The 14,627-nt window shown below is 37.7% G+C and overlaps 1 protein-coding gene across 14 annotated transcripts in view; it reads left to right on the top strand.

Annotated features, from left to right (window-relative positions):
- The window catches only part of PALS2 (protein associated with LIN7 2, MAGUK p55 family member), a 130,553-nt gene extending 116,842 nt beyond the window's left edge, over window positions 1-13,711 (top strand). For 13 of the 14 annotated variants that reach the window (XM_075125784.1, XM_075125782.1, XM_048838404.2 and 10 more), the window contains 3 exons: window positions 1,966-2,168; window positions 2,623-2,751; window positions 8,130-13,711. In XM_075125784.1, coding sequence (XP_074981885.1) covers window positions 1,966-2,168; window positions 2,623-2,751; window positions 8,130-8,306 — 509 coding nt within the window. In that variant the 3' untranslated portion in view covers window positions 8,307-13,711. The remainder of the gene's footprint in view (window positions 1-1,965; window positions 2,169-2,622; window positions 2,752-8,129) is intronic. The other variant, XM_075125783.1, reaches the window with a different exon arrangement.
- Window positions 13,712-14,627: the final 916 nt, after the last annotated feature.

The following is a 14,627-nucleotide window of genomic DNA, read 5'->3' as shown; positions in this document are numbered from 1 at the left end:
GATTAAGGCTGATTCTGCACTCTGGCACTTCGAGTGCAGAAGGTGGGGGCCCACAAGGATTCTAAAAATTAATACTTGCCACTCCAGGCTTATATTAAACTTCCAAGGTTACAGCTTTTTTCTGACTTTGGATTGGTAGATACTGCCACCACCCAAGTGCAGAACACACACACACACACACACACACCCTAATTTAAAATATGTGCACAAACCTCTTGAGACACAGAACTCCAATCCTGTTCTTAAAAAAGGTAAATTTTATTTTTAAAAAAGAAAGAAAATACATCTGGAAACTCAGGCTATTGCTAGATTTTAAAAGAGTGACTACCAGGATTAAGCACCAAGAGTAGCTTTCTTGAGGTCCCACTTAAAGGTTACAAGCAAAACAAAAGCCCCTGGCGTTAGCACAGAGGAATCCACGAGCCATAAAAATATAGAAAGAGATAAACCTAATCGTGTCTTCCTAGACATTTCCTGACCTACTGACATAGCTGGGATTTCAAATGAGTAGTTTCTAGGTATGATACTGAAGATTTTTCATACCTGGCCCAAGCTTCTTACAACATAACTGCTGCCCTGTCCCACTCTCCCTGAGAGAACAACAGACAGACAAAGGGGAAGTTCTTTCTCAATTTTAAAAAGCTCTGGCCTTCCCATTGGCTCTTTTGGTCAAGTGCCCACTCACTTCCTTTTACCTATGCATAGCAGTGAGACTTTTAACCCTTTACAGGTAAAGCAAGTAAAGAACAGCTGCTAACAGGGATTTTATAGCTAGCTGGCTGGGTGGGTGTCCATAAAAGAGAGATGAAAAATAAAACACATTTAATATTTTATTATTCATTTGTATAATATCACCTAGAGGCCCCATTCAGGATCAGGGCTCCATTGTACTATGTGCTGTACAGAGTAAAAGGATAGTATTTGCCCTGAAGAGTTTGCTACCTAATTTAAGATAAGATGCAACAAACAGTAGGAAGGAGTGGTGGAGGTACCATAAGGAAGCTGTAAAAAGAACATGCATTTATGCAGGGAAGTTTTGAGCATAGCTAGATGGTTTTAGTTGTCGATTTTTAAAAAAATGCTATTATAAGAAATAAATGAGGCAAATATTAGAAGCTTCTACTGGCCAACTGCCTAATTTACTGTCACTGAAAATTTACCAGAGGCATTACAATAGAAGAGGGTCTTGAAGGAGGACTGGATAATTAGTGTTTTCCTATAGCTTTTCCACTTCCACACTGTGTGTCTGAGAGAGAAATAAATGAGTGTTGTGGGATCAGCTGGAAAGAGCGTAAGGGCATGACTACACTGGAAACTTCAAAGCGCTGTGGCGGGAGCACTCCTGTGGCAGCGCTTTGAAGTGTGAGTGTGGTCCTGCGTGAGCACTGGAAAAGAGCTCTCCCAGTGCTCCTGGTAATCCAACTCCATGAGGGGATTAGCTCTGAGCGCTGGGAGCACGGCTCCCAGCGCTCGGAGCCTGTTTACACTAGCGCTTTAAAGCGCTCTGACTTGCTGTGCTCAGGGGGGTGATTTTTCACACCCCTGAGCCAGCAAGTTAGATTGCTATAAAATGTAAGTGTAGCCAAGCCCTAAGTCCCATTGAAAGTCAGTGGGATTTAGGCTCCTAAGTGTCTAAATCATCTTTGAAAATGAGACTTAGGTGCTGTTGAAAATCTTATGCAATAGTGATTGAAGAGGATGGATAACGAGTCTGGGATATGGAATGAACAAAGAATGATGAAAGTGAGGGAATAAAGGGTAGATGAAATGAGGGAGGGAAGAGAGTAATGGCAGAGGGAATGGGTTTGGGAGGAATTATGCTCATAAATTTTGAACATGAGCTTGGACAGTGGTTTGTTCCCCACACAGAAAAGACACACATATGTACATGGCTTTACAGCCAATCAATCTTCAGATATCTTGGGGGTTTTTATATCCAGTGATTTGTGAAAAATTTGTATTTAGTTACTTCACGAAAGCCAAGGGATGATGAAAAAGATGGGCAAGCATACAGATTTGTGTCACGTGCTGAAATGGAGGCAGATATTAAAGCTGGCAGATACCTAGAACATGGAGAATATGAAGGAAACCTTTATGGCACCAAAATAGATTCCATCCTTGAAGTGGTTCAGACTGGAAGGACATGCATTTTGGATGTGAACCCGCAGGTAAGTAATTTGTCATGTACCCTAAAATGAGTATCAGTGTTGAAGAGGTATGTTTTAAATTTGAAGACTTTTAAGCTAGTCTTGTATCCTACAGTACCATGGAAGACTCACAAGTTATTTTGGATTTTTGGCATTTTGAGGTGGAAGAGATCAGGAATGTGCAAAGGCCTGTAATCGAGTGTGTTTTGCATTGCTGATCAGTAACCCATTCAGCCAATGTAAGAGTGATGTTGAACACTTCAAAGGGGAGTTTCGTACCATCCTTTGGCAAGGTAGCACTTTGAGGATGGGATAGGAGTGCAAAAATTGTCTTGTTGTTTTGTTAATGGTACCAGATTAAAATTGCAGTACTTCACTGAAGTACAGTGACTTATTCTCATTTTTAACTAATTCAATTTAGTGTTTGGAGGGGGTTTGTTTGTTTGGTTGGTTTTGTGTGTTTTCTTGTTTCTAGGCCTTGAAAGTATTGAGGACTGCAGAGTTTATGCCCTATGTAGTGTTTATTGCTGCTCCAGAGTTAGAGACTCTGCGTGCTATGCACAAGGCTGTGGTGGATGCTGGAATTACAACCAAACTTCTAACAGTAAGCAAATTCTTCCATATATAGTTTCCTTTTCACAGGATTTTCTTAAACCTTTTTTCCTTTACGACAAGTTCTTTGTAACACATGTGAATGTAATGTCTTGCTGAGGAAGATTAGGCAACATTTATATTAGATTACATAATATAGAGTAATTTAAACTGATCATATACTACTAACACTAGTTGTTACGTTCTGACGTGGATTGCTAGATTTTTAAATAAGGGTAATTAATTTATTAAGGTGGTACCCCCTATAATTTGGGTTGCCTAATGCTTTCTGTTATAAAGGATTCTTGCAACTTTTCTTTGGGATGTTCTCACAACTCCACTGTTTGCAGCAGACCTTTGATATTTGAGAGGGGGAATCTTTTAGGGCTGCAGAAGTAGCTTTTCTTTGTTTCTTGAAGTTCCACTGAGATTTGCCTAAACTATAAATGATTTAAAAATCAAAATGGTCCTTCTCTCACTTGTGTTCCTTGGGAAGATTTTGACAGCCTGTCAATCACTGAACTGCAGCAGCACATACTGTATTGGGAACACCTGGGAGCTGCTGGGGGTGGAGGATGGGGAGATGATGGAGAGCCAAGCTGGGTTTCCCTGCCCCTGTAAATTACCTGGCTCCAACACATGGAACCAAGTGGTCCCATAGACTAGGAGTTCCCCTAACTCTCTGGGGAAGGGAGAGGGCAGGGGAGAGAATATGAGCTGTGCTTTCTCAGGCTACCCCCATGGACCTAGCACCAATCCACCCTCTGGGTCAACACATTGGGCAGGAACTTCTCCAACTCCAGCAGCATGAGGGGGAGAGCTGGGCTGGGCTTCCCCCTAACTCCTCCCTGGATCCACCATCTGAACCCAGCAAACCATTTATTCCCCTGTCCCATATGAGAAAACAGCCTTCTTCTGCTGCCAGTTGATGGACTTAGTCCTGTAAGTAGCTCTGGTAGTAACAATCTCTGTTGTAATACGAAAGGTTGAAATCCTACTAATGATTCATGATTGTGGCAGGATATTGTTACATTTGCATATAACAATTGGTTTTTACCTTTTTAAAATTGGGAAACAGATTGCATGTGCAACTGTAAATCTAGCATTTCCTGACTTTCAAGTGTTTGACTTTGCAAGCTAAAGAATGTTCTTTTAATGTGTTTTTGTTGTGCCTTTTATATATGTATGTATACAGAATCTCTCCGTGTATGTGTATTTTACACACAGAGACAGAAAGTGTGTATTCTTTCAATATTATCTGTTTATGCAGCCACTTCTGAGTAAATAGATGCATTTGGATGGTTGAATCTGTTTTGCATACTAGTGGATTATTTTAAATCACTTCTAATATAACAAGCAATTGCAAATTTCCCTACTGCTTCTGGCTGTTATGGTGCTAAATTTGCATTCCTCCTTTAGAAAAGAGGAACATAAGAATGGCCATATTGAGTCACACCAATGGTCCATCTAGCTCTGTATCCTGTCTTCCAACAGCAGCCAATGCAGGTGCTTCAGAGGGAATGAACAGAACAGGGCAATTAGTGAGTGATCCATCTCCTGTCTTCCACTCCCAGCTTCTGGCAGTCAGAGGCTAGGGACACCCAGAGCATGGGGTTGCATCTCTGACCATCTTGGCCATCACCATTGATGGAGCTATCTTCTATGAACTTAACTAATTATTTTTTTTAATCCAGTTATAGTTTTGACCTTCACAACATCCACTGACAATGAGTTTCACAGGTTTGACTCTGTGTTGTATGAAGTAGTTTCTTATATTTGTTTTAAATCTCCTGCCTATTAATTTCACTGGCTGACCCCTAATTTTTGTTATGTGAAGAGGAAAATAAACGTCCCTGTTCACTTTCTCTGCATTATTCACAATTTTATAGATCTGTCATATCCCCCCTTAGTTGTCTCTTCTCTAAACTGAAACTTTTCAGTCTTTTTTTCTCTTTCTTCATAAGAAAGCTGTTCCATATCCTTAAACATTTTTGTTGCCCTTCCTTGTACCTTTTCCAATTCTAATATATCTTTTTGAGATGGGACAACCAGAACTGCATGCCGTATTCAAGGTGTGGGCATAGCATGGATATATATAGTGGCATTATATCATCTACTCTCTCTTATTATCTACCCCTTTCCTAATGGTTCCTAACATTCTGTTAGCTTTTTTGACTGTCACTGCACATTCAGTAGATGTTTTCAGAGAACAATCCACAGTGAGTCCAAAATCTTTTTCTTGACTGGTAACAGCTAATTTAGATTCCATCATTTTGTATGTATGGTTGGAATTATGTTTTCTAATATGCATTACTTTGCATTGATCAGCTTTTGAATTTCATCTGCCATTTTGTTGCCCAGCCTTGAGATCCTTTTGTAACTCTTTGCAGTCTGCTTTGGACTTAACTATCCTGAATAATTTTGTATCATCTGCAATCTTTGCCACCTCACTGTTTAACCCTTTTTCTAGATCATTTATGAATATATTGAGCAGCACTGGTCCCAGTACAGATCCCTTGGGGGCACCTCTGTTTCCCTCTCTATTCTGAAAATCGACCATTGATTCCAACCCTTTGTTTCCTGTCTTTTAACCAGTTACTGACCCATGAGAGGACTGTTCCTCTTATCCCATGACTCCTTACTTTGCTTAAGAGCCTTTGGTGAGGGACTTTGTCAAAGGCTTTCTGAAAATCCAAGTACACTATGTCTGCATCATTCTTGTCCCTGTCTGTTGACCTCCCTCAAAGAATTCTAATAGTTTGGTGAGGCATGATTTCCCTTTACTCTTCCCCAACATATTGTGTTCATCTATGCTTCTCATAATTCTGGTCTTTACTATAATTTCAACCAGTTTGCCTCATACTGAAGTTAGGATTACCAGCCTGTAATTGCCACGATCACCTCTAGAGTCTTTTTTAAAAATGGTGTCAAATTAGGTATCCTCCAGTCATCTGGTACAGAAGCTGATTTAAGTGATAGGTTACATACACCAGTTAGTAGTTCTGCAATTTCATATTTGAGTTCCTTCAGAATTCTTTGAATACCATCTGGTCCTGGTGACTTATTACTGTTTTTAATTTATCATTTTTTCCAAAACCTCCTCTAATGACACCTCAATCTGGGACAATTCCTCAGATTTCTCACCTAGAAAGAATGGCTCCTCTGCAGTGAAGACAGATGCAAATAATTCATTTAGCTTCTCCACAGTTGCCTTATATTTGTTGCTGTTAGTTTTTGAGTCTTTTACTAGTTGCTCTTAAAATTCTGCCTAATTATATTTTTACACTTGATTTGCCAGAGTTTAAGTTCCTTTCTATTTTCATCACTAGGATTTGACTTCCAGTTTTGAAAGGATGCCTTTTTGCCTCTAACCACTTCTTTTACTTTGTTGTTTAGCCATGGTCCTCTTTTTTTGGTCCTCTTATTATGTTTTTAATTTGGGGTATACATTTAATTTTATCCTTTACTGTGATGTTTTTGAAAAGTTTACATGCAGCTTGAAGACATTTCACTTTTTTACTGTACCTTTTAATTTCCATTTAATTAGCTTCCTCATTTTTGTATAGTTCCCCTTTCAGAAGTTAAATGCTACTGTGTGAGGCTTCTTTGGTATTCTACCCCACCCTTCCAAGGATGTTAAATTTAGTGCTATTACCAAGTGGTTCAGTGTATTCACCTCTTGGATCAGATCCTTCGCTCCACTTAAGACTAAATCAAGAATTGCCTCTCCTCTTGTGGGTTCCAGGACTAACTGCTCCAAGAAGCAGTCATTTATGGTGTCTAGAAACTTTCTCTTCAGCCTGTCCTGAGGTGACACATAGCCAGTCAATATGGGGATAGCCCCTCATTATCACTGAATTTTCTATTTTTATAATCACTCTAATCTATAAGAGCATTTCATAGTCACCATCATGGTCAGGTGGTCGGTAGTATATTCCTGCTGCTATACTATTATTAAACATGGGAATTCCTATCCATAGAGATTCTGTGGTACAGTTTGATTCATTTAAGATTTTTGCTATATTTGACTTTATGCTTTCTTTCACGTACAGTGCCATTCTCCAACAGGTGCAACCTACTCTGTCATTCCTATATATTTTGAACCCTGGTATTACCATGTCCCATTGATTATCATCATGACATCAAGTTTCTGTGATTATATAAATATCCTCATTTAATACCAGGCACTCAAGTTCACCCATCTTAGTATTTAGGCTTCTAGCATTTGTATATAAGCACTTATAAAATTTGTCACTTTTTAGCTGTCTGCCATTATGTGATGTAATTGAATGGGACTCTTTTTCATTTGACTGTTGCTGTTCATTTCCTACTTGGATTTGTTCATTTCTTACCTTCGCTTACTGTTACAGAAGTGCTACTTAGAAAACCTATATTTCAGTGTGGCTTATGTGACCTCACATTAGTATTGGGCCTTGAAATACTTATTTCTACGGAAGAGAACATTGGAGCAAACCAACCAGTAACTGCAGGTTTTGTTTAATTGGCTGTATGCAAAAGTGACTTCTGCTTTGACACTCACATCTTGGTAGTGCTGTATTTGGGAAATCCAGTATTGATAGAGTACAAAACAAAGGTGAAATTTCTTCTCTGGGATGCTGAACAACAGTTTTATAGTGGCTTTTAATCACCTTATACTTCAGATATAGGATGTCCTCATCAGCAGTCTTGGAACAGTCCTCACACACCTCAACATCTCAGATAAAATGATGCAGTGGAGGCCCACAAGTGGGAGGATGTGTACAGATGGAAAGATTGGGTGAAATGCAGTCCAAAATAACAAGAAATGCCAGCACTTATTCTTTGATACTGGAAGTTTCAATTCTAAAACTTGTTCATCAAGATTCTTGTTTTGGTGGCAGTATCTGATGGAAAATTAAGTATATTTAGGGCCAAATAAAACTGGCTGCTCAAATTATTCCTGAAAATATTACCTCCACGCTCATTGCACCCAACAGTTCCACATACAAAATAAGTAGCTGCAGTAAAAGCCCTCTTTGGGCAGAAAGGCACCAGCTCATCAGAGCATTTAAGTATGTACTTAACTCTGAGCACATGCTTACGTGCTTTGCTAAATTGGGGCTGATAGTCACCTTTCAAATTTAGCAGATTTTGAAAATTTTGCTCTTACTGTTAACCAAATTACATTAAGCATACCTTCTTCCATCTCCATCAAATATTTTAAACTTTACTACCAAGTATTTGTAGTAAATGAAAGCTTTTGTTCAATATTAAACTTAGTAAAATTCAGTTGCACTACCTGACAAACTGATGGGGGTACCAATAGTTATGTTCATTCATTTATCTTTATTTGAACGTGTAATGAACTGCTAATGTCACAATTTTTAATTAGTCTCCAAATCTTTTCAACAGGACACTGATTTGAAAAAAACAGTTGATGAAAGTGCACGGATTCAGAGAGCATACAACCACTATTTTGACCTCCTCATTGTAAATGACAATCTAGACAAAGCCTTTGAGAAGCTACAGACTGCTATAGAGAAATTGAGGTTGGAGCCACAATGGGTCCCAATTAGTTGGGTATACTGACAGATTTCTGAAGATGGGTTTAGCTAACAAGTGAAATTAGCTGCAACAAACATTCTCAGAAGACATTCTGTAGAGATGGAAGATACCTGCAGCACCCTTGCATTTTTACTCTGTGTATATTCCGATGATAGTACGCTATTCTGAGTTTTTATATAACATATTGAAGGAAAAGTGTACTTAGATATGTAATTTATTTTAATTTTTCTAACTTTTTACAGATAACCTTTCTATTCATGTCACATGAAGGAAATGCGTTGAAGCATTTTTATATGTTTTAATTTAGTACCTTTGCCTTTTTCATCTAAAACTTTCAAGTCATTCACTTTAACTTTTACATTTTGGTCTTACATTTTCACTGTGATAAGGAAGGATACTTGAAACAATTTTTGTAAAACTCTTGAAAGTTAGTGTTCATCTGGTTAAATGTCAGTTGTTATTAGGAGAAAACACTAATTCTTTTCCTAATATGCACCTTTAAATTTTTTTATGGGAGCAGAATTTTAAATATTAAAGCAGCAACCATCACTGCTTTGAGACATTGCTCTGACATCTTTCTGCTCAATGTTTATACACTTTTGCAGTTTCATGGTTTCTTCTTGTCTCTTTTGATTTAGACATATGTACTGTAGACTTCCCCTATGTGTACCTTTAAAAAACAATAATGTAAAACAATACCTTGCACTCTGCTTATTAGGCTATTCTTGGGAGCCAATCTTTTAGCCCATTACAGTTGAGGTACTGATGTCAGAAAGGTTGTATGTAATGTAAATCATTGTAGTTAGGATCATGGTGAAGTAGCCTGAGAAGAGAGCCTTATATTGCAGAGCCTTACAATGAGGCTTAGTGTGTAGGACTATTTATTCACACTTGTGAAAACACATTGCTAAAGAAACCTGCTTTTTTATTGAGACATTGTTCGGTGTTTGTATATTGATCTGTGAATTGAGTTCTTGTGATATTTAGCTGGCTCTTATTTTACATTTTGGAATATTGTGAGTGATCAGCTGTTGTGTTTTATAAAATGTGATGTAATGAGATTTTTGTGGTATTTGTTATATTGTGTTTAAACTGCATTCTTCATTGAATAGCTTGTGAAATTAGAAAGTTATTGACAGATGCTAAAAATCAATGTTTATATTTTGTTTTATAACTTGATTTTTTTGTGTTTCGTGATGAAATAATTCTCCATTCAGTAGACTCACTGGCATTATTCCTATTATCTCCAAGTTCATATTGATTAATATTTTCAAGACTTTTACTAATATAAATTCTCCTTAACAAAGTATAAAATGAAAATACAAATTGTCAGTAAGACAAACTATTCTTGTGACCATATTTTATATTACACTAGCTATTGTATGTAGTCACATTTTTTCATCAGTTACCAGGTTTGAGCCTAAATTACAGTCATCTATCCACTTAATTTATTTTCTATCTGGTGACGGGCACCTGTCTTCTGAAGTTTTTTTCCATGCCAAAGCATATTACACAGAATGCCAACAAAAAGAGGACTTCTGCTGAATTCTTTCTGATGAAAAACCCAAAAGAGTAGATACACTGTAAAAACAATAGTGTGCCCTTGGTCTTTTAAAGATTTTTGTCTATGTACACAAAAAACAGGGTGCAGGTAGCTTTATGTAGTTACTTTATACAAAAAAACCGTGAGTCTCAAAAGTTATATTATAGAAGATTTAAAAACCTCTAAGATATATTTTTTAAAGATTCCAGTATATTTTGTAAATGTTATACAAAATTTAGCCTTGGTCTTCTCTGTGGCTTTTGGTATTGAGATTTCAGTTTTTTAAAGTGAGTCTGAAACTTTTAAGGAAAACTTGTATTACTACTTTGTTTTTATTCTGTTAAATTCTGCAAAGTATATATGGGTTTTGTTTCTTTTTAAAAGTTTGGTAGATTTCATAATATGTGGTGCCAGCATGACACTTTTCTATTTGGTACTCTTAGGAGACTAGGTTCTATGATGCTACTGCTCTAATGGTACTTTGAAGAATAGATCTGTTGTTGCCAACAAATAGCAGAGCCTTTGCTTAAATATTTTAAAGATTCAATCTTGGTACTAAAGGACTTTATAGCTATGATGGATCTATCAGTGTCCTTGTTGTACACTATGTAATAGGAGATAAGTGTGTTCTATATGTGGGAAGTGTTATCTAGTCAGATACTATGCCTTTCATTATGAGTTAGAAATTACTAACTCCTGAACTGTGATGCCAAAAGTGGGTTGAGCTAGCTCCTCCCTAACGAGTGAAATTAGAAGATTTTACTTTCCACACTGTAGTGCCGTATATTGCAAATTTCACTAACTCCGCAGCTTTGTCAGAGCATATTTCACCAAATGGAAATGTATGCGCCAAGGTCTAGTCAGAAAACTACTGTACTACTACCAGTACCATCATAGAAATAGGACTGTCAAAAGGGACAGTGTGGTGATGTTTTGTGCTAGGGCGTAGGCCCTCCTGTGTTCAATAGAGTGCAAAATGTTAAATTGATCGCGCTTGAGCCTATCATAAGTGCCATCAGGCCTACTGTATCCTTTTAGGTATTGTCTTTAATGTAGAAGCAGCTGGAAAGTGTGATTCTAGGGCTCCCTCACAGGAAGGATTGTCTGGCAGGATGTATATAAGAACCTGGTATATCAAAACCTTTATGGGGGTTATCTGGATCTCTAGGCTTAAGGTGGTAAGCAAAATAAACTCTTTGCTAAATTTGAAAGATTTGGTAAAGAAGTCTGGTAAAGTATACTTTCCTCATTGAGGACCAGGTTAGCTGTATAAACACACCTGCTTTGGATTTAAAACAACTGTTCAGAAAACATTGGAACTTTTCTTTAAACTATAAAAATAGGTTTTCAGCTCATATGGTCACTCAAAAATGGCTGAATATTTTCTTTTACTCTTTTTTTTAAAAAAAGTCTTCTAGTCTGACAGCAATGAGAATTTTGAGTTCAAACTAACCTTTTTAGAGAGATTGTTAAGCCATTCATCAGAGGGTTAGAGAATGAAGATGCTATTTCCATCGTAACTACAGTGATAGCTTCATGTCATAATACATATTGGTAGGAAGGGTGGTAGGCTAGAACAGTGGTTCTCAACCTTTCCAGACTATTGTACCCCTTTCAGGAGTCTAATTTGTCTTGCATACCTCAAATTTCACCTCACTTAAAAACTTCTTGCTTAGAAAATCAGACCTAAAACAAAACAGTTCAGCACACTAATACTGAAGAATTGCTTACTTTCTCATTTTTACCATGTAATTATAAAATAAATGGATTAGAATGTAAATATTGATTGTACTTACATTTCAGTGTGACACTTGAGCCTTGTCATTCTGAGAGGCAGTAAAGCAACAGCAACAATCAAGTTTTTCTCCACATAAAGTCTATTCCTACTCTTTGTCTTGATGGCAGTCTTAACAGAAAATGAGACTTCGCAAAGATATGTTGACCTAAAAGGTAACCGAACATGCAAAGCATGGTTCCCAAGGTCACTGTACTCTTTCTGTACTAAACACCAGAACTGGGTTAGTGTGGAGTCTTTAAACTTCATTTGCAGCCCTTGGTCTTAGGATGTCTTAGGATGTCTCAAGAAGATTTTCTTGCTGACTGGCAGAGAGGTTACTGTAACTAACATCTGACAAAATGAATGGGTTTCTTACCCAGTTGAGTTGAGCTAAGTTGTGTTGAATGTTGGGGCAGTATTGTTATCCTAAAATTTTAGACTTCAATTATGTTACCTACAATAGCGCTTTTAATTTCTTAAAAGGGTAACCAGGTTTGTGGTCTGCCCTAAAGGAATTGCCAGGGTGTTACCAGCGGGCTTGTCTATGACCCACAGAGGGCTCCGCAGAGTAAGCTAGTTTTGCTAACCCCTAAAAGGACACGGATACAGCCCTCTGCTCAAGGATAGACATACAAACAGTAATTCTTCGAAAACAAAATAATTGTTTATTTAAAAGGTAAGTGGTTACAGTGTATTTAATGAAGCAAGAAAGAATAATAGAATATAGTAAAAATGCAGTAAAATTACATTTAAACCATCATAATTAAAGCGGCACAGTGAAATAAGACTGCTTACAATATTTCACACACAAAGAATACAGCAACTTCAGTGTAACATGTATATAAAGATCCCACATACACAAAGGTTTTTAGTCTTAGTGTTACAATCTAATCCTGTACTTAATGTAAGAGATGCAGTCTCTATATACACACATGAGAGATCATTGTCACATAACATTTAACATAAAACCTTTACTTAACATTAACACTTAATATTTACCATCCTATAAGTGCTGGCCAAGCAGTTACAAGAGCAGAAGGGAAGATCTTACTCAAGACATAGGCATCCAACTTTATTTACAGACAAACCCATACACTCTTAAATATTAGATAGAAAAGAAGATCAGACTTACACATCTTATTCAAATTTTCGCTCTGATTCATCTATTGGTCCTTCTGATCTGTTCGAATTTAGAGAGCACAGTTTTCACAGCTTGCAATTTCACTGCTCAGTCGGGCCATGGATGCTGTGGTGGCTGCTGCTCATTCATTGCTGCTGGTAAGATAGTTGCTGGCAGGCAGTTGCTCGTTGCTATGACAACCTTGGAATGCTGCTGCTGCTTTTCCAGGTAGCTGCTTTCCAGGATGTTCCATTCTTCTTTTCAAGCAGCTTCTGTACTTCAATTTCAGCCTGCTGGCTGAACCCACTATAAACTCAACCTGCTGGCTATTGGCCTTATATACTGTTTGCTCTCTCAATATCAGCTCCTCTCAGCCAATCAGCAGCTAGCTTTTCAGCTCCTCCCTATGACAACATACCTATTTTTAGGTAGGAAAGCTCCTCCCTGACGCCATCTTGGATTCTAGACCTTTATAAGCTCCTCCCTCTAATGCTACCTTGTTTGCTAAACTTTCCACAACCTAATTTTGAACTCCGTAATCCCTCTCTCTCCCATTTTGATTTTCCTGGCCATGTTGGATTTTCTAAATTTAAACTATCATTAATTTATACTTACTTACTGCCTTAATCTTAAAACTAATTACTGTTTTATACAACCCAAAGTATCCTGATACTGTCACCACCTTAATTATATCAATTGGGAAAAGTGAATTTTTGCAATATTTAAACCCCTTTTCAGGTTTTTCTGTAAGCCTCTCAGGATATTCAAGGTATTTCAGAACATTAAAAGCAGAATCTCTCATGACAATACGACTTGAATTCAGATGTCAAGTGAGCAAAACAATCTATTATATCTTTTAATTTTGCTCTGCTCAATTTCCCCTGTGCAGAAATCAGTGACATGTGCATGAAGCAGTGGAAAACAGATAGTCTTTGTCTCCACATTTGGACTTTCAGAATTCAGTTTTCTTGATAAAGGCATTCACTTTCTCATAGAGATTCAGAATGTTAGTGTCACGTCCTTGCATGGACAAATTTGGATCATTCAGCTTGCTAAGTGTATCTGCGAGGTAGGCAAGTTGAGGTAACCACAGTATTCTCAAAGCTTCAGCTATTTCTACAAAAGCATACGATGCTTCATATGCTGTCCCCCTTCTTGTAGCAAAATCAAAGCAGCCATACACTATTACAGAAGATCTGATTCTGCCTGCCACTGTGGCACTTGCAGGAAAAAAAACATGCTTGATAAAAAAAAAAGCAGTTGATACTCTCAAGAAAGTACCTTTATCAAATGACACTGTATGTCATAGAATTGAAGAAATGGCTGAGGAAAGGAGGGAATGGATGATCAGAAAGAAACATGTGAACTTGTGTGTAATTCAGACAATCTGTCAAGTACTTTCTGTCATGAAAGCCAGTGAACCTCTGTGTGAAGCAACAGTTGCTGCTGTTCTGACCCCCTCTCTACGCAAACACCACAAAACAGGTAAGCATTGAGGGGCCTAGTGACAATTTTGACACTCATTTGAAACTTCATGCAGTTAAGAACTCATTTTGTTTGAAGCAAGTACCCCTCAGTGTATGATACGGTGCACCCACTGCAAGGAAGGATTTTCTTTCCTGATCCTAGCTACAAGTCCGTTCACACTCTCGGTCATTGCAGCAGCCCCCTCCGTGCAGATGACTTTGCATGAATTCCAACTCAAATCGTGTTCAGAAGAAAAATTCAGTTTAAACATGGCCCCTCCAATTTAGTTTGCCTTTAAACTTTTGTAAAACAGTATGTACTCGTTGATATCAGTGATTTCACGGTATCAAACGTAAGCAATCAGCTGAGCTTCTCCACTAATATCAGTGACTCATCAAGCTGAAGGGCAAATGTTTTAGCCATTTTAAGTTTCTCTAA

This window comes from Caretta caretta, chromosome 2, assembly GCF_965140235.1.
Source record: "Caretta caretta isolate rCarCar2 chromosome 2, rCarCar1.hap1, whole genome shotgun sequence".
NCBI classification, from domain to species: Eukaryota; Metazoa; Chordata; order Testudines; family Cheloniidae; genus Caretta; species Caretta caretta.
Note: the sequence above shows the minus strand (reverse complement) of the source record. Positions and strands in the feature narration are given on the sequence as shown.